We start from the raw sequence: 25,005 nt of genomic DNA, 5'->3' as shown, positions 1-25,005 counted from the left end.
GGAATACGAACCCCTTTCATAACCTGCACTGATATTCTGGGGCTCCACCTTCTGTCCTGAACTGTTCGTTATCCATCCTCTGCACAATGCTCATCGAAGTGTCCGGCTGTTCTGCAATGGCCTTACCTGGAAGGAGCACATCAACGTTTCGTCCACGCTCATCATGCCGCCAGCGTTATCAAACTCCCCGCAGTAGTTGGGAGCAGAGAACAGGGTGACCAGCTGCCGCTTGGCAAAGAACTCGTAGCCGTCTTCTACCACCTGTGCAGGGGGACAGGACAAGGTCATCACTTCATAGCGTACGTCAAATCCGCCGTCTTAAAATATACCTCCATTACCACAACTAGAAGAGCAAAACGAGAGGACTATAACAGCCAAACACCAAAAAACTTTCTGGATGATGCATTGTAACTAAAACCTGTTTCTAGAAATCCAGAAACTGCTTTATATATAAAAATGGACTAGTCTCTGATCAGCTAGAACAAAGTCATAATAATTACCAAGTTATGTTCAGTGCAGTTATTGATACTACTACATTATAAATTGTGTTTTGCTCTTTTCCAAATGTCATTAGTCAGTGTGGTATTTTGTATTGTATAATTATACCCGCATGAGTCCATCTGACCAATGAAATGCTGTGTGTAGAATCATGTGATTGTTAAATGAAAACAATGATTAAAAGGGCAGTTGCTGCGTGAAACGAGTTAGTGGTGTCAGGACTTGTATGTATGGACTTGATGACTTATGGCTAGCACTGACCCCCGGAATGCCCACAGAGATCCCCAGGTCAGTACTGGCGTTACGGCTCCGGAGGGGTGACGGAGCGGCAGCGCAGACGTCCCACGGACAGTCTGCTGCTGCGCGCTCTAGTAAAATCAAACAAACGAAATCATAAAAATAACGAGCTTAAAGGCTGCCTCAGTAGCCCCTGCGTAATGGTGACCCGACTCAGGCCGGGCACCAACGAAACTGAAGTTCCTCTGGCTCGGGGTATAGGGAGAATGGACCCAGTGCATCCGGGGAGCTGAAAGCTATAACTGTGTGGTGCCCGAAATCAGTTCCATCCCATACACCCCAAGGTCTCCCTGTGGAGCCTATGGACCCTGAAGAAGAAACTATAATTAAGGGCAGTTGCTGCGTGAAACGCGTTAGAGGTGACAGGACTCACATGTATGGACTTGATGACTGAGAAAGTCTGAGCTAGCGCAGTAATTACTTTCATTCACAAGACAGTATAGTATGCTAATGAGCTATATAGTCTTACAGCCAAGAAAAAAAACTTGACAACCACTGGTAGAGTCTCAAGCGCCCAAATACACACTTCAAGTCCGGAAACTTGCAGGAGCCCTATCCTGTCTTTTAAATATAAACACAATTACAGCTCATTTCACCTGCCCTGTGCAATAAAAGATGGTCTATATAGGAAGTTGTGTTACTTACCTGTCCCCGGCTTCTTCGCGTGTGTGACCTGGGATCACGCGTGTGCAAAACCGCCAGGGAGTCAGTGAAGAGGCGGCAGAGGGTTCCGCTCGGCTCCCTCTACTCATCCCCGGAACTCCTTCCCATAGGAAGGAGCGGGGCTACGAGAATAAGCGCATTTATGCTCGCAGACAATCTTTGAAAACTTTTCAGAGTTTGTAGAATATCATGTGGTGCTATCGGACCCCTGATGAATGGCCAGTTAACGTAAACATTCGTAAACTAGCGTTTCCACATGGTTGCCGGGCCATTTTAGGTATGATGAATAGACCCCTAAGCAACAATAACCAATAATAATATTTCTTGTGCTTAAAAATTTGTGCAATCCCAGATGTAAGCAAAGTGCTCACAGATCTGAATGTTCGGCAACTGGGTTTACTATACGTGTGACAAGTCTTCCCCTTTCCACCAAGACGACTGGTTTCATCCATTGACAGAGTTGCGAGTGGCTGGGCACCGTAAGGAAAACCTCAGAGCAAGCCGCAGTTGGACAATTTTGCCTTGGAGAGAAGGCTGGAACTTATATTCCTACAACAACGAGAGCGCCACAGACTACACAATGTATTGGAAACTCACCTGATGAGCTCGACAAATCAGATCCAAGTCATGTCGATTCAAGAATTTGCTAACAACGTCTGCCCCAAAGGTGAAGGAAACCCCACGGTCGTTCTCACCCCATCCTTGGACATCTTTATCAGGATCTGACCACAACAAGTCGCAGAGCAAACCTGGAAGAGAGAACAGAGTCACGTGACCAGAGAACCCAACGGGGAGTGGGGCTTCACTAGACCAGACACACTGTTCACCCATACCCTCAACACCGAACAACGAACATCTAGGAGAAGCAAACATCGATAACAGCATGAAATACACACTGATTCTGCGGTACTCAAACCATTTGACCTATGCACCCTAATAAAATAATCTAGCACACTGATGCACATAGTAAACATTGTGATAAAGCCATCAGGTTTCTTAAGAGGAGGAAACCCCACCTCATAGGTCATTCAGTGGCCAACAGGGTCAGATACACGGCGTACAGTCATGTGCGTGTACCATTTACCCAGGAGACGTGAGCTCTTGCGCCGATGTACTGCAGTGATAGAAGCGCAACCTAGAAACCAAGAATTAATCTACTACTTGGAGTCAGAGGATAAAACTTTGCTCGTAGCTACGAGATGGAAACGCTCTGAGCTACAGGCGCAGACAGTGACATGGCTATATTCTAACACTGAGGAGATTACACAATGGCTGTTATCCGCTATGTACACAGTGGTGTCGCAGTTCTACATTCAACAGTTAGGATAAGTACATGTCAGATCTAATGAGCAGGGGGCTCAATGCACCAAAAGAGATTGTACATGTTGCACGTGTAAAACTTGCGTCAGTCATGATATTAATTGCGGCGTATGTACATTGTAACACACCGAACAGCTAAATTCTGAGCTGAAAGAAAACGTGGCTGTGTATGTATGCCAATGTCGCTACAAAGCCTTTCCCAGTGTACAGCAATGCGTCCAAATGTGCAAGAACGGATGCCCGCCACCAGCGTCTGTACACGCTGAAAAATACCCATCGGTGCCTCTTCAGACGACACCATCGGTCGCAGCATTGAAAGCTGAACCTGCCATGGGGGCAGTTTATCCGTCAGTAGGAATTTGAGAGGCTCACCATTGTATGCAATCGCTTTCAGCGACGAGTCGGCAACACTCCCGTAAGACGCAACATCTCCGTGTATCTTATAGCAACGCCCTGTTACCTCCCTGTCCAGGAACGCCCCCTTACATTTCTGATATCTACATTTAACCTGCGACTCTGTATGAACATATATGGGGCTCCGGGAACGGTGAGATTCCAATGCACGCGCAGCAGAAAACAATATAGTCACATCGCGCTACACTGAATCCGGCCCTGAGATGGGTTAAAAAAATAAAAAAAAACAACCTCCCAGTATAACCTCAGAGATGCAGAGATGTTTGCAGAGTACTTTGTTACATGCAGAATACACAAATACCAGAGAACGGATGGACAGACGCGTAACGTGACCTGTCTCACAGTAAGTGCGCAGAGCCTGCAGAATGCCTTCTAGTGCGCCTTGTTGTCTATAACGACTGCAGCATTTAATTTCCCCCACCTTATACAGAGATAGGGGACAGATGAGGGGGATAAAAGCAAACTAGACATTTACTGCAAGACACTTATGCCACCTTTTTATTTTATCCAGCTGCTGTTGATGGCCAGCAGCAGGTTCACCTGCTCTTAAATGAAGCCCCAATAATATATATTCATTTTTATTATATAAAACAAATGCAGAGCTGAACAGAGGATGTGTTTAATTGTCCTCTATATTTCACTCTTAAGCTGCCCATCCACTAGGCAATTATACCTAGCGATGGAGCGATAACGACTTATCGCTCCATCGCTCGGGAATCGCCCGTAAATGGGGCAGTAAAAGGTTAAAAACGACTAGCGATGCGTGCGCCCGCTGGTCGTTTTTAACATCAATCATCGCCCGAACATGACGGTCAACTTGACGACCGCCGTCAGGTTGCCGTGTTCGCGGAGCATTGATCTGCATACACTGAACGTTCAGTGTATGCACTTCACCCCGTGGGAGACTACGGCGTCGTAATCGTGCCGTCGTCCCCGCATCGTGTAATGGATGGGCAGCTTTACTAGAAGAAGTCGGTAAGCTCTATAATATGATATTTCCATATTACTACAAAGCTGAAAACAAGCCCGGCTCACTTAGCCAGTCTATTCATCACCCCTACCCCAATATATTATATTTATATACACACAGAAATCCTGTGTATTAAGCATATACAGGACTCGGGTCCATCACAACATGCCACCAATGTCCCGCAGCGCAATCCCCACCTGTCTATAGATCTGGCCGCACACTCAGAATACAGCCAGGGACAATCAGCTTTCAGCCTCAATTACTAATCTGCCCAAACACATTGTGTGATCACAGGTTGCAAGATTCCAGGGCTGAGGAACAAAGCGCATAATGGGAGCTTTCATTGTACAAATCCACGGTCTGTTATCTAAGCAAATGATTGCTCAACACCCAGCACTACTCACACAATGCTCTTGCCAAGGAAACCTGCCCTGTTTCAGCGACGGCATCATATGGATTATGGGATGCTTACCCCAGGGCGCACACCGACGGCCCGATATGGAATTCCCCCACGTTCAGGGAGCAGTGTATAGACCAGTGATGGGCAACGTCTGGCACGCCAGCTGCTGTGGAACTACACATCCCAGAATGCCCTTCCACAGTTTTGCTGTTAAGGTATGCTAAAACGGTGGGAGGGAATACCTAGATGTGTTGCATAGACAATATGGCCCACAATCATCCATATACATACTAACAGGGGAGGGCGAATACTAGATAGTACAAGAGTCTGAGCTTGATGCTGGGACAGGCTGTAACGGAGACGGTAATAGAAAGGGGCTGTGATGGATAAAAACAACTGTGAAAGCAGCAAATATGTCCCCAAATTCCAGGCATACAGCACAACATGTTCACTACACTCGGCAGATGTGATTACTGGCTCCTGGCCGCAGCCCATGGAAGATCAGACTAGCAGCGACATGCAGACACACAGGGGGACTCGCGCTGAAAAGCCTATGCATCGCGCTTGCATTCATTAGCCAGAGATCAGACATCATCTAGACACTTTCAGCTCGTTAAGGCTTAATATCAGCTACTGTATTTTCGCCGATGCAAGTGACCCGGGGGGCAGCATCTCAGCCACACACAAACCACGTCACTGTGCCCTAAGTGAAAACCGCCACACGGGCCCTGACTGAGGTTGGCTGCACAGCTGTCTGGATCTCTGGCACGCAGCAATGTTATTTGGCTGGAGCTGTAATCAAGCTGCCTGTCAGCACATTTCTCCAGTTTACATTTCAGAAACAAGACTTCATTACAAAGACCAACCCGCTCGTTACGAAGCCTCCTGTCCCCCTTCGCAGCAAATGGGGAAAGCCTGTTACTTAAAGTCATGACGCAGCCTGAGCTTTGCTGCAGAGTACCAAAGTCCAACCAGCTCTACTAAAGAGAACTGAACGGTGCTATACGGGGGCGGGGGTGCGCATGGGTCATCTATAGTAACAACTGACAACCCCTGACCTGCCACCGCATGGGTCTAGGTCAGCTGATTAATATCTCCATTATGTAACGCTGATCCTTTGTCTGAAACTAGCACAGATATTACATCCGAAACATTCTCTGGTCCTCAGGCGAGAGGCTTTTCTGTACATACAATGCTAATACAGGGAGCCGCACGGAGGCTTATATAGCAGGTCACCCCAGACAATCCGAGTCCTAACCTCGACACTAGGTATGAGAACTTTCACACAATCCCTTTCATGTATAAAGATCATGTACGAGGATAATTTGTAAATTTTTTTTTTTTTTTCTTAAAACACAGAGTACATTCGTCTATTGCTCCACCTAATCACCTCCTTCATTAAGCATTTATCGCATCTGTCCAGAAGTTTTAGAACCCCCTTCTTGTACTCGGCTGCCTCCAGTCCATTGAACCAGTTGCTGACTGCGAAGCTTCAACTCGTCATCACTTCCAAAGCGTTTTCCATCCAGGAACTCTGAGCTTAGCGAGAAGGTGAGGATCGCTTGGAGCAGGTCCGGACTAGAGGGTGGATGATCGACAACCGCCCACCCAAAACTGTGACAAGTGATGGGCATCCCGGCCGATCTTAAGCTGGGTACACACGTGCCAATGTATACTCAGACGATATGCCGGCCCTTGTGACCAACATGTCGGACCACAGGTACACATTGAGCGATGTAATGAACCACAGAACGATCCCTCCTTCATTACCTGCAAAAGTGCTGAATGAGATCGCATGCGACCACAGGAGCGAGCAGATAGTCCGTGCAATCCGCACGCTCTATCATACCGATCCGCGTCGGAACTATAGATTGCTCAATGGATGGCATAGTGTGTATACCCAGCTTTAGTCATGCACATTTGCTCATCCATTACTGAACATGTCACACCACTTTCTCACGTCACCATACACCGGCGTTAATTGACGATTCTGCGCATTCACGAAACGGATAACACTCCTCACGTCAGTGTTGGAGGGATTTTGTAATATAGGGCTCATTTAAAACAACGTACACCACCAAAGACAGCCGTAACAGCACGCCAACCACAGAGCGCTTAGAAAACAGGTTAGGGAGACCACCCGACCATGAATTGGGGAGGATGAATGACCTGCGCGGAAGGAACACGCACGTGGACTTTACTTTCTGGATTACCTTCGTACTTTGCGTATCTGCATTTCCTGATTTGCAATTAAGTGGGTGTAATAAGAGAAATACAGCAATTAGTAGCAATTAATGTCAAACCCTGTATAAAAAGATAAAGATTCAGATGCTAATGAACCAGGGGCGAGCCAAGATTTTGAAACGTCAGAAAACGCCACCATTATTCTGAAATAGTCACAGGTATATAGAACTGGACTGAAATGGGATACAGACTGTGCTATAAATCACTCTCCAGAACAGGCTCCTTGAATTTCTGTGACGTTCATCCTCTTCTCTATTTATACCCGATGCTCGGATGGCTCGCCGCTCATCTGCGTAATGTTTTCCCATCTCTCCACCCAGTTTACAGACTGCACGGTCACAGATATTACAGCACAGTCACAGCGTCTAGTACGTCCCGGGGGTCCGCTGCTTGGTGTAAACACAAAGGGGTCTATTACAGGGCTTCAAGGGCTGGACAAAGCATTGAGCTGTGAAAATCTGCATCCAAAATTGAAAAATAAAACTAAAAACTATAGAGAACAGGCATAATATTCTATATGTATGTACAGCTAAAGGCACAATATACAATAATGGTCAGTACTAAGCCCTAAGGGATCATATCAAAGGCTGTAAACCTCATCTTTCAAACCTTTTACAGTAATAACAAGTCTGATAAGTATCAATAACTAGTCAGCAAAGATGATCAATAGGGAGAAAGGATACACTGGCTGATGCCAGCTGCCACTAGCACATAGTCTATGAGATCTATGGCAGGTTTTCATTACCAAGCGTCTAACATTTTCCTAACATTCACTCCCAACACGGCCAGACTATCTGGGTTAGGAGACTAGCTGCAGTAAGTAATGTATAGAGCCCGAACACATTGTATACCCAATGGGTTATGTAGTTGTTGCAGTGTAAGGGGTGTAATAATTGGTAACGTCTCGTTAAATATTTTGTTGTTCTGATTTTATAGCGCTGCACTGTGGTGCAATTAATGGGATTTGTTGCAAAAACAAAATTATTTGTACAGAGCATTATGCAGCTAATCCAATCACACTCGTCTCAGCGGCCAGCATAAACCTGGCTCATTAACCAGGAATTCTCCACGTGCCGCAGTCTGAGAAACACAAGGGGATAGATGCAGACCGTGCGATCGGGGCTCAAATTAGGAGAATGGAGATAGGGCGATGTTCATCGTAAGGTCGCCAGGTCCATCAAGATCAACCTTTCCTGAAACTAACAGTGCGAACTCGGAGGAAGCAAAATAAAACATCACAATTAGGGGCAATTACAAATATTGTAGTTCTAGGCATGTACCTATATGTGTAAGAGGGACCCCAATCTATTTTTACATGTAGTCATGTCATAAGGAATTACAGTAAAGACCCTTCACGCACCTCCATTCACATCAGATGACCCCCATATGTTCTCTGGTACTATCTACCAAACATTAATTTAACAACCATTCGGGGTCAACTCAATTAGAAGCAAGTAGGATCCTGTGGGCAGTTTTCACGGCCCAGTGAATTCCATTCGCATTCAGCTCACATTGCATATTCCCAGCAAATTCAGGTTGTTTGGCGCATCCCATGAGCAGGGGAAAAGGCAGGAAAATGTATTTTAGAGTAAAATTATGGGACATAGTACAGAACCTCTGGTGCACCCCTCCCAATGAATAATCATACACTTAGTGGTAAATTTACTAAAGCGAGAGTTTTTAGAAGTGAGTTTTAAAAGAGATGTTGCCCATAGCAACCAGGTTCTAGCTATTGTCTTCTAGAAGGTGCTAGTTAAATGTTAAGTAGAATCTGATTGGTTGCGATGGGCAACATCACTTTTAAAACACTCACTTTAGTAAATTTACCCCTTACAGTATCATTTGGCTAATAAAGACATGTCAGTTTTCAGGTCAATTACTAAAAAAAAATCTCAATAATGGATTAAATTATGGGGGACAGGTATGGGGAGGTGTAAATGATGGGGGACAGGTATGGGGAGGTGTAAATGATGGGGGACAGGTATGGGGAGGTGTAAATGATGGGGGACAGGTATGGGGAGGTGTAAATGATGGGGGACAGGTATGGGGAGGTGTAAATGATGGGGGACAGGTATGGGGAGGTGTAAATGATGGGGGACAGGTATGGGGAGGTGTAAATGATGGGGGACAGGTATGGGGAGGTGTAAATGATGGGGGACAGGTATGGGGAGGTGTAAATGATGGGGGACAGGTATGGGGAGGTGTAAGTGATGTGGGACAGGTATGGGGAGGTGTAATTGATATGGGACAGGTATGGGGAGGTGTAAATGATATGGGACAGGTATAGGGAGGTGTAAATGATATGGGACAGGTATGTGGAGGTGTAATGATGTAGGACAGGTATGGGGAGGTGAAATTGATGGGGGACAGGCATGTAGAGGTGTAAATGATGTGGGACAGGCATGTAGAGGTGTAAATGATGTGAGACAGGTAGGTAGAGGTGTAAATGATGTATGTAGAGCTGTTGCATTTATGGGAAAGGAGGGGTTTTAAAATTGCAAATGGGAACTAAAAGTGTTTATTCAAACTAAACCTTTTATAAAAACTCTGAAAAATCACATTTAAAACATATTTTTCTGTACAGGTACCCCATAATATTGTAAAGACTTAAATTGACTGAAAAACGCTTTTTGCCTATTATTTTCCCTCATTAATTTAAAAAAAAAAAAAAGAAGCAAAAAACAACTATTTTACTCCTTGTAAGAACCTCCAGTACTTTTCTTAAAGTCACCTAATAGCCTTCTTTATGGTCCAGCTGTCTTAGCTGCCACATTTAGGGGTCCAGGGTGATTTGCCCACTTTTTCATGCACTTCTGACAGGTCACCTTTGGTAGAAAAGTTGCGAGTCCCACAAACTACCATTTCTAATTAATCTCGCATTATGCGAGTGTGCGCACTGCCTAGTTTCGTGATGCAAAATTTGCTTTTTCAAACTCGCCTCTACTTGAATTGATCACTGCGCTGCAACATTTAATGTGTTTGCCCAAGTCAGAAACCTTTTACGTTTTAGGTCCTATGAGATGGTGAAAACTCCACACAATTGCTTCATTATCAGGAGTGACTTATATACAAGGTAATAGTGTATTTAAGTCACGTGGTTTTATGCCATGCTAAAGTCACCCAGGGATTTTATTCATCTCTGCAGTCACTGTCTGACCCTAGGTTTCTACTCCGCTGATAATCATTATAACCCCAGTAATCATCCTACTCTCCTCCTATGCACCACACGCCTGATAGCCAGCATATAGCATTATATACTGCCTGCTATTTTAGCATTGGATGTTAGTCTTTGATCCAGGAGATGTATCATTTTATTGGCTTGTATGAATAATACGTTTGTGTTTTATATTATACGGATTCAGCTTATATTGTGCTGGTTATTCAGCCCTACTTTTTTTTAGTGTTTGTTCAAGTTAAACAGCATCAAAATAAAACTTTTAGCAAAATCCGGATACAGTAATCCAACGGTATTAATTAAGATGTTCGGTCAGCACTTTTTCCATATATGTTTTATGTTCTGCCACACAGCGGTTTTGCACTTACAATTCTATATTAAGCTCAGACTGGACCCGCTACTATTGTAGGCCTGGAGCAGGATTTTGTTTAAATGTGAAGCCAGCTGCGAGACATGGTATAGGAAGCAGCCTGAGAAACCGTGTATGGCATGAGAGCATGGCAGTGACTACTGGCAGTACCAAGAAGAGCAGGTGAACAGGATGTACTTAGAGGAAATGTGGAAAGACAGCACTGCATTACTGCATTTTCATCCCGTTTCCGGGACCTTGGGAACAAATTAATTTGGATGTCTAATAATGGTTATGGAAAATCAATATTCAATTAGAACTGCACTGGTATATCAACTGAAGGATGCAGTCTATAGACTAAATACTCAGGGCCTCATTTATCAATGAGTCTTATTCACAAATGATAAAAACACATTGTGTATGATAATGGTGCTCCAGCCAATCAGCTTCCAACTGTTAGCTGTTTAAAAATGACAGTTGGGAGCTGATTGGCTAAAGCACCATGATCATACACAATGAATTTTACCACTTGTTGTGAATGATAAAACTCGTTGATAAATGAGGCCGCCTGATTGGTTCACACTTAACGTTAAAATCCATTTTCCAGTTTGTCATTGCAGACTCTTTTTATTCCATTTGTATTTACAGTATAAATCAGAGGTTCCCAAACTCCGCCATTACAGTCCACATTTTAGGGATATCCATGCTTGAGCACGGGTGACTTCTGGGCTCAAGCATGGATATCCTTAAAACCTGACCGGACTGTATTGGCAGAGTTTGGGAAACTCCGATTTATACCATCAATTAATGTCCAAGTACCTCCTCGTTACCGCATTTTCCTTCTAAGCCCTGTTGCCCATATAGGTGGTCTTATGAGCTACATCCACCCGGCCGAGTTCCCAGCGGAAGATCTCCTCTGCTCCGTATTGATGTTAATGGTCCTTGTTTACCCCGATGCCCAACAATGTAGGTCTTAAGCAGCGACAAGTACCGCGCCCGCTAGGTCCACCCCTGCACCTCCCAACTCTGGCGCTGAGCAGCTCGAGAACTTCCTGTACAGCGCTATTCGCCCTTCAACGCCAGTCCAAAGCTGTATACATAACAAAAAATAAGGCTGGGCGGCACTACCAGCCTCAGGGCACATGCAGAGTACAGATTATTACTTAGGATAATGAATGAAATCTTTTATTCTTTACGGAATTTAGCAGAAGTTCTAGAAAGAAAAAACTAACCCTTTAAAAAGATAAAGCCTTTCAATTGTGCACATTTGCATATAAAACGGTGCAGCCAGTCACCAGGGAAATAAAACAATTCTTAAGGGGGAGATTCATCAAACCTTATAGAAAATGGAGAGCGATAATGTACCAACCAATCAGCTCCTAAATGTCATTTTACAGGCTGATTGGATGCTATCAGCAAATGTTCCACTTTACGTTTCTCCATGATTTGATAAATCTACCCCTTTTGCTGATTGAAGCTGCAGTCTCCGTTAGAAGCCAACCCAACAGCGTTTTGGCATTTTAAACGTTTTCTGCTTTGCCATCTGTTTAACATAAGCTTGGCAAAAGAAAGTGTCAGCTCAGTGGTTTCAATACAGAGGAGCTTGCAGTCTGATCAGTCCCCGGACAGGCAATCACTAGAAATGTCTCACTTGGTCGCTCAAACATTGCTGTCACATCACAGTCTCTAGTTACTCCCAGTCGCTCATCTAGAAGACTGTGCTCACTGTACCTGTGTCAGGAACATCTGTGGGCCTCATAATTCTGCGGATCTGTTCCATGGACTGGAGATCTGGAGACAGGCCTAGAGGTAGGAAAATAGTCATTACATATATGATATAAAACATGTTCAGGGAAACCTCTATTATAGCATTTGTGACAGGTGATGTTCCCAAGGACAAATAATGACCCCAACAGGGTCTCTGCCATAAGGGGAGGAGGTGTCAGGTCCCCTGGGACAAGGGAAGGCTACAAATAGTGCAGCCACTAATGCCAGGTACTGGATACGGCATTAGTCAGACTGCTAGAAGCAGAAGGTGGTGATAAGGAGTAATACTCAGTGATAATGACAGTGCAATGAACACATACATGGGGATATAAATAAAAACAGCTTATCCAACTGTATTGAATAGTGGCTGCCCTAGACAGGAGCCAGGTATGAACCATGCATACAAAGGGGTGACAATATACCGGACACACATGTCCGCACTGTAAATCACCAGTGAATTTCCGGTACAACCAGGGAAAAAAAAAATAAAATAAAAAAATCAGACCTACTATGACAGGTCAACCCCATAATTAACACGTACCTATCTGGTGAGATGTTGCAGGTTTAGGACAACCTCACCCCCTCGATTTACACTGCACATCCTTCTGTAAGACACCTGTTAGCTGAGGCCTAGCTCATCGCTGCAACGGTGACAAAAGCTCCACCCATTAACGGGTAACAGCTGCGCTTATCCATGCGCAGTACCGTAAACATAGGTACAAAATCTATAGGGATGTCAGAGCATGTGCCCACTATTTGCACCACTCTATACTGGTCACTTGGGATATCAAAGACAAATATCATTAAGTAAACTGGCATTTTACCGTTTGTACCGCATGTACCAAGTTTTCTAATTTTTGTTGTTACAGGTTGAACATCCCATTTCCAAAAAATTGGAAGATGGGGGGGGGGTTTGAATAGCGCTGGGAAGTCGGTCCCGGAGCTATTCAATTCAGTGCGCTGTTTAGTCCGGTTTTCACAACTTAACCTGGGTGTTTTAGGTGCGAGGGCCAGCCTTCTCCGACTCAAGTGCTGGCTACGAGGCTATTAGCGCCTCGCTAAGCCGGAAATCAGCCTCATGGCCTGCACTTTAGTCGGGAGGGTGCGAGAATAATTTAGTCACCCTAACAGTGCACTGAATTGGATTGGCCCCTTTAAGAGCAATTGAAATAGTAACACCTTTGCTTTTTGATTGCACAAAATGATTTAAAATATTGTATAAAATGACCTATAGGTTGTTGGTAAAAGGTGTACATGAAACAAATCCATTCTGTGTTTAGACTTGAGTGACATCTCCAAGATCGCTCAGTATGATATGCACATATTCCAAAATACAGAAAAATCCCATATCCAAAACACCTGCGGTCCCAATGGGACACTCAACCTGAAGCATTCGCCAATCACACAGATTTCACCTTTTATAGAACAATCTCATCTGATACAGGTCTGTGTGAGAACTACCAGAGGTAAGGGGATAATCCGAGGGGGAAGCTTCCCACACTGTATAGAAGGAGCCTCCCACACTGCATAACACAATGACAGGAGCCCGTTATATGGGAGGAGTACACATATATACAGTCATTCTCTACACAGCTTCCATTTATGCATTGGCGAGTCATAAGTTCTTATTGATAGATGATAATTTATATAAGCTGTATAACTGATGACAGACTGGATACAAGCCCCTAGGACAGGGGTCTTCAACCTTGGCCCTCCAGCTGCTGTGGACCTAAACATCCCAGCATGCACTGCCACCTTTTTGATATAACAGCGTGCTAAAACTATGGCAGTGCATGCTGGGATGTGTAGTTCCACAGCAGCTGGGAGGGCCAAAGTTGAAGACCCCTGCCCTAGGATGTGGTCCCTGCACAGACCCAGTTGTACGGCTTATATGACGGCAGGTGGGCAGACTGCTGACTCTAAAACACAGCAGGGCCCCGCAGTTTACGCGTATCACTTGCAATAATCTCCCAGCAGTTCTACGGTACACCCCAGCATTAATACGCTGCTTAAAAAAAATCTGGTTCCACAGGGGACACACGAACTACGACACTGGGGTACAGACGTGGGTTGAGAAAAGCCTGGCACTTAAAAAAAATAAAATTATGAAGATGTGACTGGCTCCTCAGCCTCTATGCCCCAGTTATACAACTGTTCCCAAGAGGAGACTGAGAAAGCACATAACCAAAGGAGAAACTATCCATCTCGCTAAAGTTTGTTGTGATTGCGGCCAACCCCGCTTGGTCGCATCATAAAGGGCAAAAAGAGCATCCGATTTATGGATCGCCTCAGTGCGAGATACATATATGTATATACGGAGAACATGCACCACATCCAGAGGGTGAGAAGCTACTAAGGAATCCTTCAATGCCTGAAACACGGTAGGTTGATTTATGTGGAAGGCCAACACCGCCTTAGGCAAGAATGAAGGGCAGGTGCGCAGAACCACTCTATCGTGAAATACCCAACATGGAGACCTGCAGGAAAGGGCGCCTAATTCCAAAAAAAAATTTTGCCGGAGGCCAGCGCCAGCAACAGGATCAGCTTCCAGGTAAGAAATTGCAAATCAATTTGTCCACCGGGTCAAAAACGTGGACTGAAGGAAAGAACGAACCAGGTTAAGATGCCGTGGTGATGTAAGAGGAATAAAAGGAGGTTGCACACGAAGAACCCCTTGAAGAAAAGTCTGAATCTCACTAATCAGCACCAGACGACACCGAAAGAAAACCGACAAAGCGGAGACATGCACTTTAAAAGAACCCAAACCAAGAAAAAGGCGGCGGTGGAGAGGTAAATGGAAAGAGGAAGTGGAGAAACCACGCAACTCTCACCAGGACATAAGATTTCCAAATTCTATGGTAATGGGCCGAAGTGACCAACTTACGAGCCCGAAGCATGGTAGGGAATCAACTTCCTCGGGTATGCCCCTACTTCTTAAAAACGGTGGTTTCAACAGCCACGCCGTCAAATGAAGACGACTTAAGTCGGGTTGTTCGAAAGGGCCCTGCTGCAGAAGATCTGATCAATGCGGAAGAGGCCAAGGGTTGTCCGCGAAGAGGGAGAGAAGAACAAAAGTACCAAGCTCGGCGAGGACAATCCGGTACCACGATGGCAGTGACCGATTCGCGCTTGAGCACCCGTGGAATCAGAGGGAACGGTGGAAACAGGTACACCAGATCGTACTGCCAGGGCAGAGATGATGCTTCCACTCCTACCACTTTGGGATCCCTCGTCCTGGAGCAATAGAGCGGTAATTGGTGATTGTTCCTGGAGGCCATGAGATCTACCTGTGGTACTCCCCAGCGGACCAGACACCGGAAGACGTCGGGATGAAGGGCCCATTCTCCCGGATGAAGATCCTGCCGGCTGATATAGTCCACTTCCCAGTTGTCCACTCCCAAAATGAAGATTACCGAGACGTTAATTTCAGTACAATTTAAAAGGAGTCTTGCCTCTTGCATGGCCATGCAGCTGCGAGTTCCCCCTTGACGATTGATGTATGCCACAGCTAAGGCGTTGTCCGACTGGACACGGACCGGTGTCCCCCGTAATAGAGGAGCCACAGCAAGCGGAGCGTAATAGACAAAGATTGGCAAGAGACTCCTGGCGCGTCCAGCATACCTGGAATTGGTTGTTCAAGGTCACAGCTCCCCAACCGCGGAGACTTGCATCCGTGGTCAGTAGAATCCAGTCCCAAATGTCAAATAGACGTCGCGCCAGCAGGTGATCCGTCCGGAGCCACCAAAGCAGGGAAATCAGATATTGCGGAGACAGTGTCACCAGACGATGCATCTGCAGATGAGATCCGGACCATTGGGACAGAAAGTCCAACTGGAACGTCCTGGAGTGAAACCTGCCAAACTGTATAACCTCGAAGGACGCCATCATCTTTCCTAGAAGCCTGATGCAAAAGGTGGACCGGAACCCATTTGGGCTTGAGGACTAAACGTACCAATTCCTGAACAGCCCTTGCCTTGTCCAGAGAAAGGAAGGTTCGCAGTAACAGTGGCCAGAATCATCCCCAGAGACTGAAGCCGTTGAGATGAATCAATTGGGACTTCTGGAAATTGATGAGCCAGCCGTGTTAAATGAGGAACTGGTGTGTCAAAGCTACCTGTTCCAATAGACTGTTGACGATGCTTTGATTAGAAGGTCGTCCAAGTATGGAACAATGTTCACTACCTGTGAGCGGATATTGCCAATCATCTCTGCCATTACCTTGGCGAAAACCCTGGGAGCTGAGGACAGGCCAAACAGCAGGGCCTGAACATGGTAATGGGAATCCAGAATCGCAAAGCGAAGAAATGCTTGATCCGGTTTCCAAATAGGGATGTGAAGATACGCATCCTTGATGTCCAGAGACCAGATAATCCGCCTCTTCCAATCCCGCTATCACAGAATGGAGGGATTCCATCTTGAATCTGTGATATGACAGATAAAGATTTAAAGATTTGAGGTTCAAGATGGGTCGGACTGAACCATCTGGCTTGGGAGCTACTAAAAGATTTGGGGAGGAGTTGGAACCAGGACTTCTGAAGCCAAAAGTCTGTCAATTGCCTGCTGAAGGACCGACAGGAAGCCCCGTGGTGAAAAACCCGAAGTGAAGGAGAATAGGCAAAGTCGATCTTGTAGCTCTGCCCGATCAAACTGCGAACCCAGGAATCCGAACAGGTCTTGGTCCAGATCTCCACAAACCGCAGAAGACGAGCATCCACCTTGGGGTTCCCCAGGTGGGGCAGGAGCCCATCATGCGGCCAGCTTGTCGGCAGGCATTGAATAGGGAAGACGGGAGCTGGCAGCCTGGCATCCTCTAGCACGACCTCCTCTTGTAGCAGATGAAGCACCCCTGGGTCTGCCTTGGAAGACCGAAAGGAACGAAAAGAAGGCCCTTTAAAAGACAGGCGTGAAGAGGGGGCTGAGGAAGGCAAATAGGTGCTTTTTTCCCCCCTCGTGTCTAGAGAGATCCATTTGTCTAGTTCTGGACCGAATAGAATATCACCTGTGAATGTAAGTCTTTCAACCGCACACTTGGATTCTGCATCTGCTTGCCAAGAGCGCAACCACAGGGGTCAACGAGCGGGAAACGCGGATGTCGAAATCCTAGAGCCTACCTGGCTATGTAACGCAAAGCTTCTCCCAGGTATGCAGCAGATTCCTGGATTTTTCCACTAGGGTGATGAGCTCTGACCTAGGAGTATTAGATCGTAGACCCTCAACTAGTTGCTGAGCCCATTTTTCTACCGGTCGGTCTAAGTAGAGCTCCTGCGGCCACGTAGATGGTCTTAAGAGTGACCTCTATTTTGCAATTTGATCCTTCTTTCAATGCCGTAGCGTCAGGAACCAGAAGGGTAGTCTTTTTAGAGAGACGAGAGACCGAAGAGTCCGCCTGCGGAGGAGTTTCCCATCTACTCCGATTATCTAGAGGAAAGGGGTACAGAGACCGAAAACAACACAGAAGTTGAGACTTCCAATCTGGATGTTTCCAGGCAGCAGCCATCTGTTCATCTAATTTAAGAACTGGAAAGGTAACCGTGGATTTAGGTTTCTTACCGAACAGGTCTGCATCCACTGATTCCTGAACGTCTGTATCGGACACCTGAGGACCTCACGAACCACGAGGATTAAAGCCTCCACCCCATGCGACGGAGGGTCTGGATCATGACAGAAAACTTCAGTCTCCGATTCCTCCAACGTCTCGCCTTACTCTTGAGAAGAATCATTTCCATCAGATTCTTCCTCAGACTGGTGAACCGCAGGGAGGGTCAGTTTTCTAGACTGTCAGCTGATGCCGACATTCAGCAGTCTGGAAGAGGAACTCATCATCTGTACAAAGTGTCTACTAAACGGGAAAAGGGAGGTGGGGTAAGTATTTGGACCTTCCCGAGCAGCTTCCCTTTCCCTTCTGGAGACGGCAAACTCAGAAGTTAAACTTGCCATAGCACCAGTAAAGGATTGCATCCAGAATGGAAGCTTATTCACACTCTGCGGAGCAATAGAGGGTTCTGTATCACACACACATCACATACAGTACCTTCTGAGTGTGCATGTGTAAATGTTTTCTTGCATTTAGAGCAAGCAAATATTTTTTGTGAAGTTTTCTCTGCTGCTTTAGCTGCCATTCTTGACACACACACACACACACACACACACACACACACACACAAAACACCTGCCTAAACACAGGACAGATAGGGGGGAGACAGGAATAGAAGGAGAGGAGCAGGTCACAACAAGCTCCCACCTTATGGGGGCTTACAACCCCTACTTTTGGACTGGCTCTGCGGCAACACAGCAGAGCCTCCAGCACCAGCATCCTCCTATACAGCAAAAAGCGCCGCTCTGTGCACAGAAAAGGGAGAAAGGCGGTGCCATGTAATTCCGCCCTCCTAAGCTCCGCCCTCTGTGCTGAGCAGTATGTGTGGGGCTATCGGCGCTAACACTCTCACCACCGGCAACTGTATCTGACCGTGGGGAGCAGCAGAGAGATGAGGCAGACACAGAGAATCGTTCTGTAAAAGGACGCCCGCTCTGCTGCTCCTGCTAGCAGGAGGAGAGCTGTCGCTTCCTATCAGTGCGGGCATGAAGCTGCACTGACAACCCAGACTTAACACCGCGCTCCTGCTAATCAGGAGCGGCGTGTATACACAGTACTCACGGAGTCTGCTGCGGCTGGGGTGCTGGGCTGAAGAAGAGTGAGGACCGGCACCAGCTCAAAACTTCTACCGTGGCGGGCTCACAGAGACTGAGGTCTCAGTTAATTACTTAACAGGGCACCGGACACTGGCAGCTGTAGCCGTGGTGGTGCCCTCCCCAGTGGCTCCCTAGTAGCTGGCAGGCTGTTGCAGAAAACAGCCTGCCCTCAACAAAAGAGGTTTAAAACAAATAAAATAGTGTAATTTAAATCCAATAGGGCTGGAGACAGCCCACAGGGCTCCGGCTTATCATCTGAGGCACATTTCAAAAACTGGTGCTGATGGGGCATAGAGGGGGAGGAGCCAGTCGCATCTTCAGGATTTTTTAAAGTGCCAGGCTTTTCTCGACACACGTCTATACCTCAGTGTTGTAGCTCCAGTGTCCACTAGTGGATGACAGAGAGAATCAATTGTTCACCATGAATCATGCCATGCGGGCTAATGTATAACTGCGTGGCCATTTAATGGCTGAAATGTGTACATTTACAGCTGGAAGCCGGCTATACAGTATTGTTTCTCTGGGCAGTCTTTGGCTTCAGTATAGCTGGAAGATCACTGCTTACACAAAACGCCAGCACTTGTCATACTTCGGCTCATTGACACCCAGGTGACGGACAGTCCTGTAGGATGCAGGCAATGGATGCTGCAAGGGAAATATATACAGTAGAAAGTGTGCACGCTACAAAGTAGTGTATGCAGCCATGAGACATGCTGGTCTGTAAACTAACCCTTTTCCCCAGTGTACGGGGGAAGAGGCAGGCGGTGGTGGCTTATTACCATTTTGTACCACAAGTGTCTTCCGGTGGCAATTTAATAAATGCCTAAAGTACAATAGGAGAGAGAGACAGACGCTATGCACCATTCTCTCATTTGCAATTTAGCCTCACTCATACTGTCCTATTAAGCGTTAGACATTTTCAGCTGTGTGACATTTATACAACCTGTCCGCCCGCCCCTTGTGAGTTCACATGTGTGAACAGAGTGAAGTCAGGACAAGGCATATCGTGAAATCACCAAGATTGTACTTTGGGAACCGGTCTGGCGAGTCCTCGCTCACACTATGTCTTAGTAATGAGAACTGTGGCTCAGCAACTAGGATTTATGAGACAAACATAACACTTAGAACAAAGACTATTTACACAAAGGGAAACAGAAAAAAACCCCAGAGCCCTAAACATCTCTGGAATTCACAGTACCATTCCTTGCACTTGAACGTCTGGAGGGAAATTGCGGTCACATAGAATGACTCCAGTGCTCATGCTCACCCCAGTTCTGTGATAAAAGCCACAAAAAATACCTACCATTTCAAGCAATCTGTTGACCTCCAGGGCTGTAAAGAATCTGATTTTACATACAGAGTTAAGCTGGGTACACACGTAAAGATTTTCTGTACAACCATCCAACTAGCTGATTGGTTGGAATGAAAATCTGGTAAGGTATGAAAGCAAATGACAATCAGCAATTTGCTCCCAAACGCCGGAAAATGGACAAAAACTGTTTGAACAAATTGTTTAGCTCAAACATTTAACAAACTTGTCCGACGACCATTTTAACTGTTTTCTGGCATTTAGGAGCAAATTGCTGATCAGTTACTCCCATACGTTACCAGATTTTCATTCCAACCAATCAACTAGTTGGATGGTTGGACAGAAAATCTTTAGGTGTGTATGCACCATTAGTGATATATTGGAACAGGCAGATCTTGTCAGATAGTCGTCTGAATGGCTTTATCCAAACAATTGGCTTTCACCTGCACAGTACATGTAGGACATCGCTCACTAAAATGACAACGTCTATCTTCATTGTATGTGCATAACCCAGTGTGTCCAATACAGAAGTAGCACACAAAAACATAGAAACAAAAAGTTAAGGGAGATCCATGTAAACAACCCAGGGTCACTAAAGCCGCATTACCCCGCAAAGTCCTGACGGCCTAGTAGGACAGCTTTCTACCACAACCCCTACCTCCATGGCAACAGAAGATCTTCTCGTCTACGATGGCTGCAATCGGCAGGCAGTTGAAGCAGTCAGTGAAAGTCTTCCACAGCTTTATGTTAAACCTCCGCTTGCCTAAGGAACACAGGAGAGGGGATTTAAAGTCCGAGGCATTGAGGACACCAATATCTCCAGTGCTAGACTTCAAACATTTAAGTAGTTACATGGATGTAGCAAGCAGACGAAGGGCCAAATGTAATAGGGTGCGGGTTTCTGAAACAGCCAAGATTTCAGCGAGTTAGCAAATTTAAAGTTCATTGAGGGAGAATTCAATTGAATGATGTTGAATAGCGACAGGAATGAGTACCCGCCAAAATGCCGGAAAATGCCATTTGGTCGGAAAATGCCATTTACAGTGAGTAAACCCCTTGCATTAAACTGCATCTCACGGGCACTAATTGCTGGCGCTATTAATTCCCCCCATTAAGGCGAAGCCAAGTTGGTTTTGCCTTGATAAACGTTGCAGATATAAATTTAGCTGCCATCTCGACGAAGTCTCGGCAAGCTCAGAATCCTGTCCTCTGTTACATTTGTCTCTAAGGACTACAATTGATTTCAATGTTGATTTGCTACAGCCGCGATTCAACACCAAACAAACCTGATTTAGCAGAGATTCCTGTTGCAGTTTTAAATCTATCGGCGACTTTGATAAGCCGATGTTTAGTAAAGCTACCCCTAAATCTAGGATATGAGCTAAAATGCAGCTTTAAAATTAGTTATATCTTTCGTTGTCAGATGTAAGGGGCACTACAGATTAAATAAAAGTATAATTACATGGGATAGCATGACAATACAGATTTGAAGGCACGTCAGCTGTTATTATACCCGCATTCAGTGTAAGGAAATAAATGCGGATATCCAGCCATATGCAGACTAGGACGCATCTGTGCGAGAGTCCCGTCCCTACCCAGTCCCATGGTTTCATATACATCCTTATCAGTGCACCTGCCGGTTCCTAGCGAGAAGCTCCGTTAGCAAAGAGACGCATCAACGCGTAAGCACCACTCTGCCTCACCATGACTAAGCGGCCCTCATCACCCAATTCCACCCCTTCAGCCACAAGTGGAGTTGCAGCAGTGTTGCATATAATTCGGCATAGCCCGCAGTTGCGTGTGCTGGGCTCCAGAGCACGCGCATTGTGAAACCGTGCAAGCCATGCCCGTAAAACTGACTTGCATTCAGAGCCAACGCTGAATCAGCTCCAGAGTATGTCAATATTTTAAAGAACTGATGGACTATATTTTAATAATTTAAGTTTATACCCCAGGTGGCCAAAGAAAGCACCGAGAGCCTCTAGCGGCCGATAACAGCTCCACGTATCGCCGCGGAGGAAAAACGTCACATTAAAGTGAACCAGTCGCCATTGCATTAGGCTGGCAATAATGCCATCTACCAATTCAGTAGGAGCCAGCGGCATTGCCAAGGCACGAATTGCGGCTCTGGCCCATAAAAAGTGCCCTTACACAGTATGCGGGTGACAGATGCATTATATTCCCAGTGTATCTTATCGAAGAATTTTTACATTTCAAAAACTTCTATTGCTCTATATGAAAGGTCCAGCCAGGCGACAAGAGTGCAAGCTCCGGCAGCCATTTAGGAGTGTACACACTGGGGTGGGGGACTCACACTCGTCATAGAAGCCGTAGATACGGTTGATGCTGGCACACTCGTGGTTCCCTCTGAGCAGAAAGAAGTTCTCTGGGTATTTGATCTTGTACGCCAGCAGCAGGCAGATCGTTTCCAATGACTGTTTCCCTCTGTCCACATAATCCCCCAGGAAGAGGTAATTGGCTTCTGGAGGAAAGCCCCCGTATTCAAACAACCGGAGTAAATCCGTGTACTGCCCGTGGATGTCACCTGTGAGAACAAAGTTTAGAGATCTGAACACGCTACAGGTTTATAAAGCACATCTCATCTGCTTTTCACACTTATTAGATATGCATCACTTCAAATCGAACAGTGCCGGCTTCCACTTGTTCTTTTCAACCTTGCTGCATATGGAGGGTGCCTAGTGCGCCTCTATATTACATTAATATCATACTATTGGACATAACCATAGCACAGGCCTAGTTTGAGCGCTGGATACCTGGAGAGTTTATACTTCACTTTATATGTCCATCATGCTGTGCTCCACCCTTTACAGCAGGCAGCCAAGTTATGAGGGTGGAGCTTCCATAACTGAGCAGCCAGAGAGTGACTGACGGTTTTGTAGACATGCAGGGCATGGATTGGTGGATTCATACACAGGGGCAGGACCAATGGTATCACAGCAGCTTTAGGACCTGCATCACACCCCATCAGGACACTTTCCTAAAGGTGCAGGAGAGGCTGTAGCTGTCTGTAAAAGGAGTGTGTGGTTGGGGTGGGGTGGGGGGGTTAATACTTTATTACGTAACAGAGCTGCAGTGGAATAAGAGGATAGCACCAATATTCCATATTGTCCAAATATGAAAATCTCAATTTGGGGGTATAATAGTCATTTAAGTTCATACATCTAACTTGTTTATACTTGAAAGGGATTGTACTCTTCTGTAACAGGGGTTGACGAAGGAATGAAAGCCCAAGAAGACATTCAGTGCCATAGACTTTCAAAAACAGGGACCAGCGCTAACAGAAGGGAGGGGGTACAGCACATTTAACCTAATTTATCACTATTCCCAAAACATTTAAGAATTGTTACATCCCAGCAGAACAATGAGTGACCTGTGACCCCGGACAATCTGCTATTGGAACCTACAATGTAACAGCAGGCAGCAACTCTGGACAGGAGACTTTTGGTCACCCATTCGCTATTAGTCGTGCTCCCCATTTCTGGAATATATCAATGTAATCACTTTAGACCTGACCCATGCTACAGCTGTCTGCACCATCGTACACCTCACTGGAGATGTGTTCTTCTGCATGCAGCGAGACTGGACCCTATTACTGTATCTTACTATGAGGGCACTTTCCTGAAGCATCGATAGACTGCTGGTTTCTGCCATAGCCCTGATGCATGTGTTCTCCTACATGCAGAGAGACTGGATCCTATTACTGAATCTTACTATGAGGGCACTTTCCTGAAGCATCGATAGACTGCTGGTTTCTGCCATAGCCCTGATGCATGTGTTCTCCTGCATGCAGAGAGACTGGACCCTATTACTGTATCTTACTATGAGGGCACTTTCCTGAAGCATCGATAGACTGCTGGTTTCTGCCATAGCCCTGATGCATGTGTTCTCCTGCATGCAGAGAGACTGGACCCTATTACTGTATCTTACTATGAGGGCACTTTCCTGAAGCATCGATAGACTGCTGGTTTCTGCCATAGTCCTGATGCATGTGTTCTCCTGCATGCAGAGAGACTGGACCCTATTACTGTATCTTACTATGAGGGCACTTTCCTGAAGCATCGATACTGCTGGTTTCTGCCATAGTCCTGATGCATGTGTTCTCCTGCATGCAGCGAGACTGGACCCTATTACTGTATCTTACTATGAGGGCACTTTCCTGAAGCATTGATAGACTGCTGGTTTCTGCCATAGTCCTGATGCATGTTGGTTGTAGGTTGCTGAGGTGTCAGAATGGAGCTTCTGAGAGTTGGTGGACACAGGGTCCTGTTAGAAGTTCTGTTTATTGAGATATCTGCACATTATTCACAGAGATGACCAAATGCAATCAAATAACTCTAATCTGTCAATGAGAGGTCTGCGTACGATGCACCAGGATTTCACACCATGGCCTGGACTATATATTGCCAGTTCTGGTCAGATCCCTACTCAGGTCAGTCCCAAGTAGCTCCCCAGCATGTACAGCTCATATAGTTCCTTGCTAGAGGTACTGCAATGCTGTTTCTGCTGTAACGTGTTCTATGTCCCTACGCTAACACTATGGGCTGACGTCAGCCTGGTACAAGCAAAGTATTTCTAAATGTCTCCTTGTATAGCCAGCAATTGCAGAAAACATAAAACAAATTACCACAAATCTTTAGTGGGGCTTCCAATTCCAACAGTATGGGCTGGCTGAGGAAGATCTCCCGGGATTTTATGCAGAGCCCCCGGACCTCTGCCTCCGTCATCTGCACAATCTTCCCCGGGCGGCATCCTCGCACTGCAAACAGAAGATTGGGACAGTGACATGGCTGTACAAGGGAAAGGAAGCAAGGTCTGTGTGTGTGCATGGAGAGATGTGGACATTGCGTCACAGGTCACTGCTTACAGCTTGGAACAGACAAATGTCACT

At 46.0% G+C, this 25,005-nt stretch overlaps 1 protein-coding gene across 1 annotated transcript in view; it reads right to left on the bottom strand.

Annotated features, from left to right (window-relative positions):
• Positions 1-25,005, bottom strand: part of PPP1CB (protein phosphatase 1 catalytic subunit beta) — a 69,501-nt gene that overhangs the window by 1,513 nt on the left and 42,983 nt on the right. Inside the window, exons 2-7 of the mRNA XM_088467949.1 lie at positions 24,742-24,873; positions 22,411-22,641; positions 20,755-20,859; positions 12,062-12,133; positions 2,056-2,207; positions 127-261 (exon numbers count right to left, since the gene is read on the bottom strand). Coding sequence (XP_088324075.1) covers positions 127-261; positions 2,056-2,207; positions 12,062-12,133; positions 20,755-20,859; positions 22,411-22,641; positions 24,742-24,873 — 827 coding nt within the window. The remainder of the gene's footprint in view (positions 1-126; positions 262-2,055; positions 2,208-12,061; positions 12,134-20,754; positions 20,860-22,410; positions 22,642-24,741; positions 24,874-25,005) is intronic.

The sequence above is a fragment of the Taudactylus pleione genome, unplaced genomic scaffold (assembly GCF_031769625.1).
Source record: "Taudactylus pleione unplaced genomic scaffold, aTauple2 ptg000079l, whole genome shotgun sequence".
NCBI lineage: Eukaryota > Metazoa > Chordata > Amphibia > Anura > Myobatrachidae > Taudactylus > Taudactylus pleione.
The sequence above is the reverse complement of the archived record's forward strand: the minus strand, read 5'-3'. Positions and strand labels throughout refer to the sequence as shown.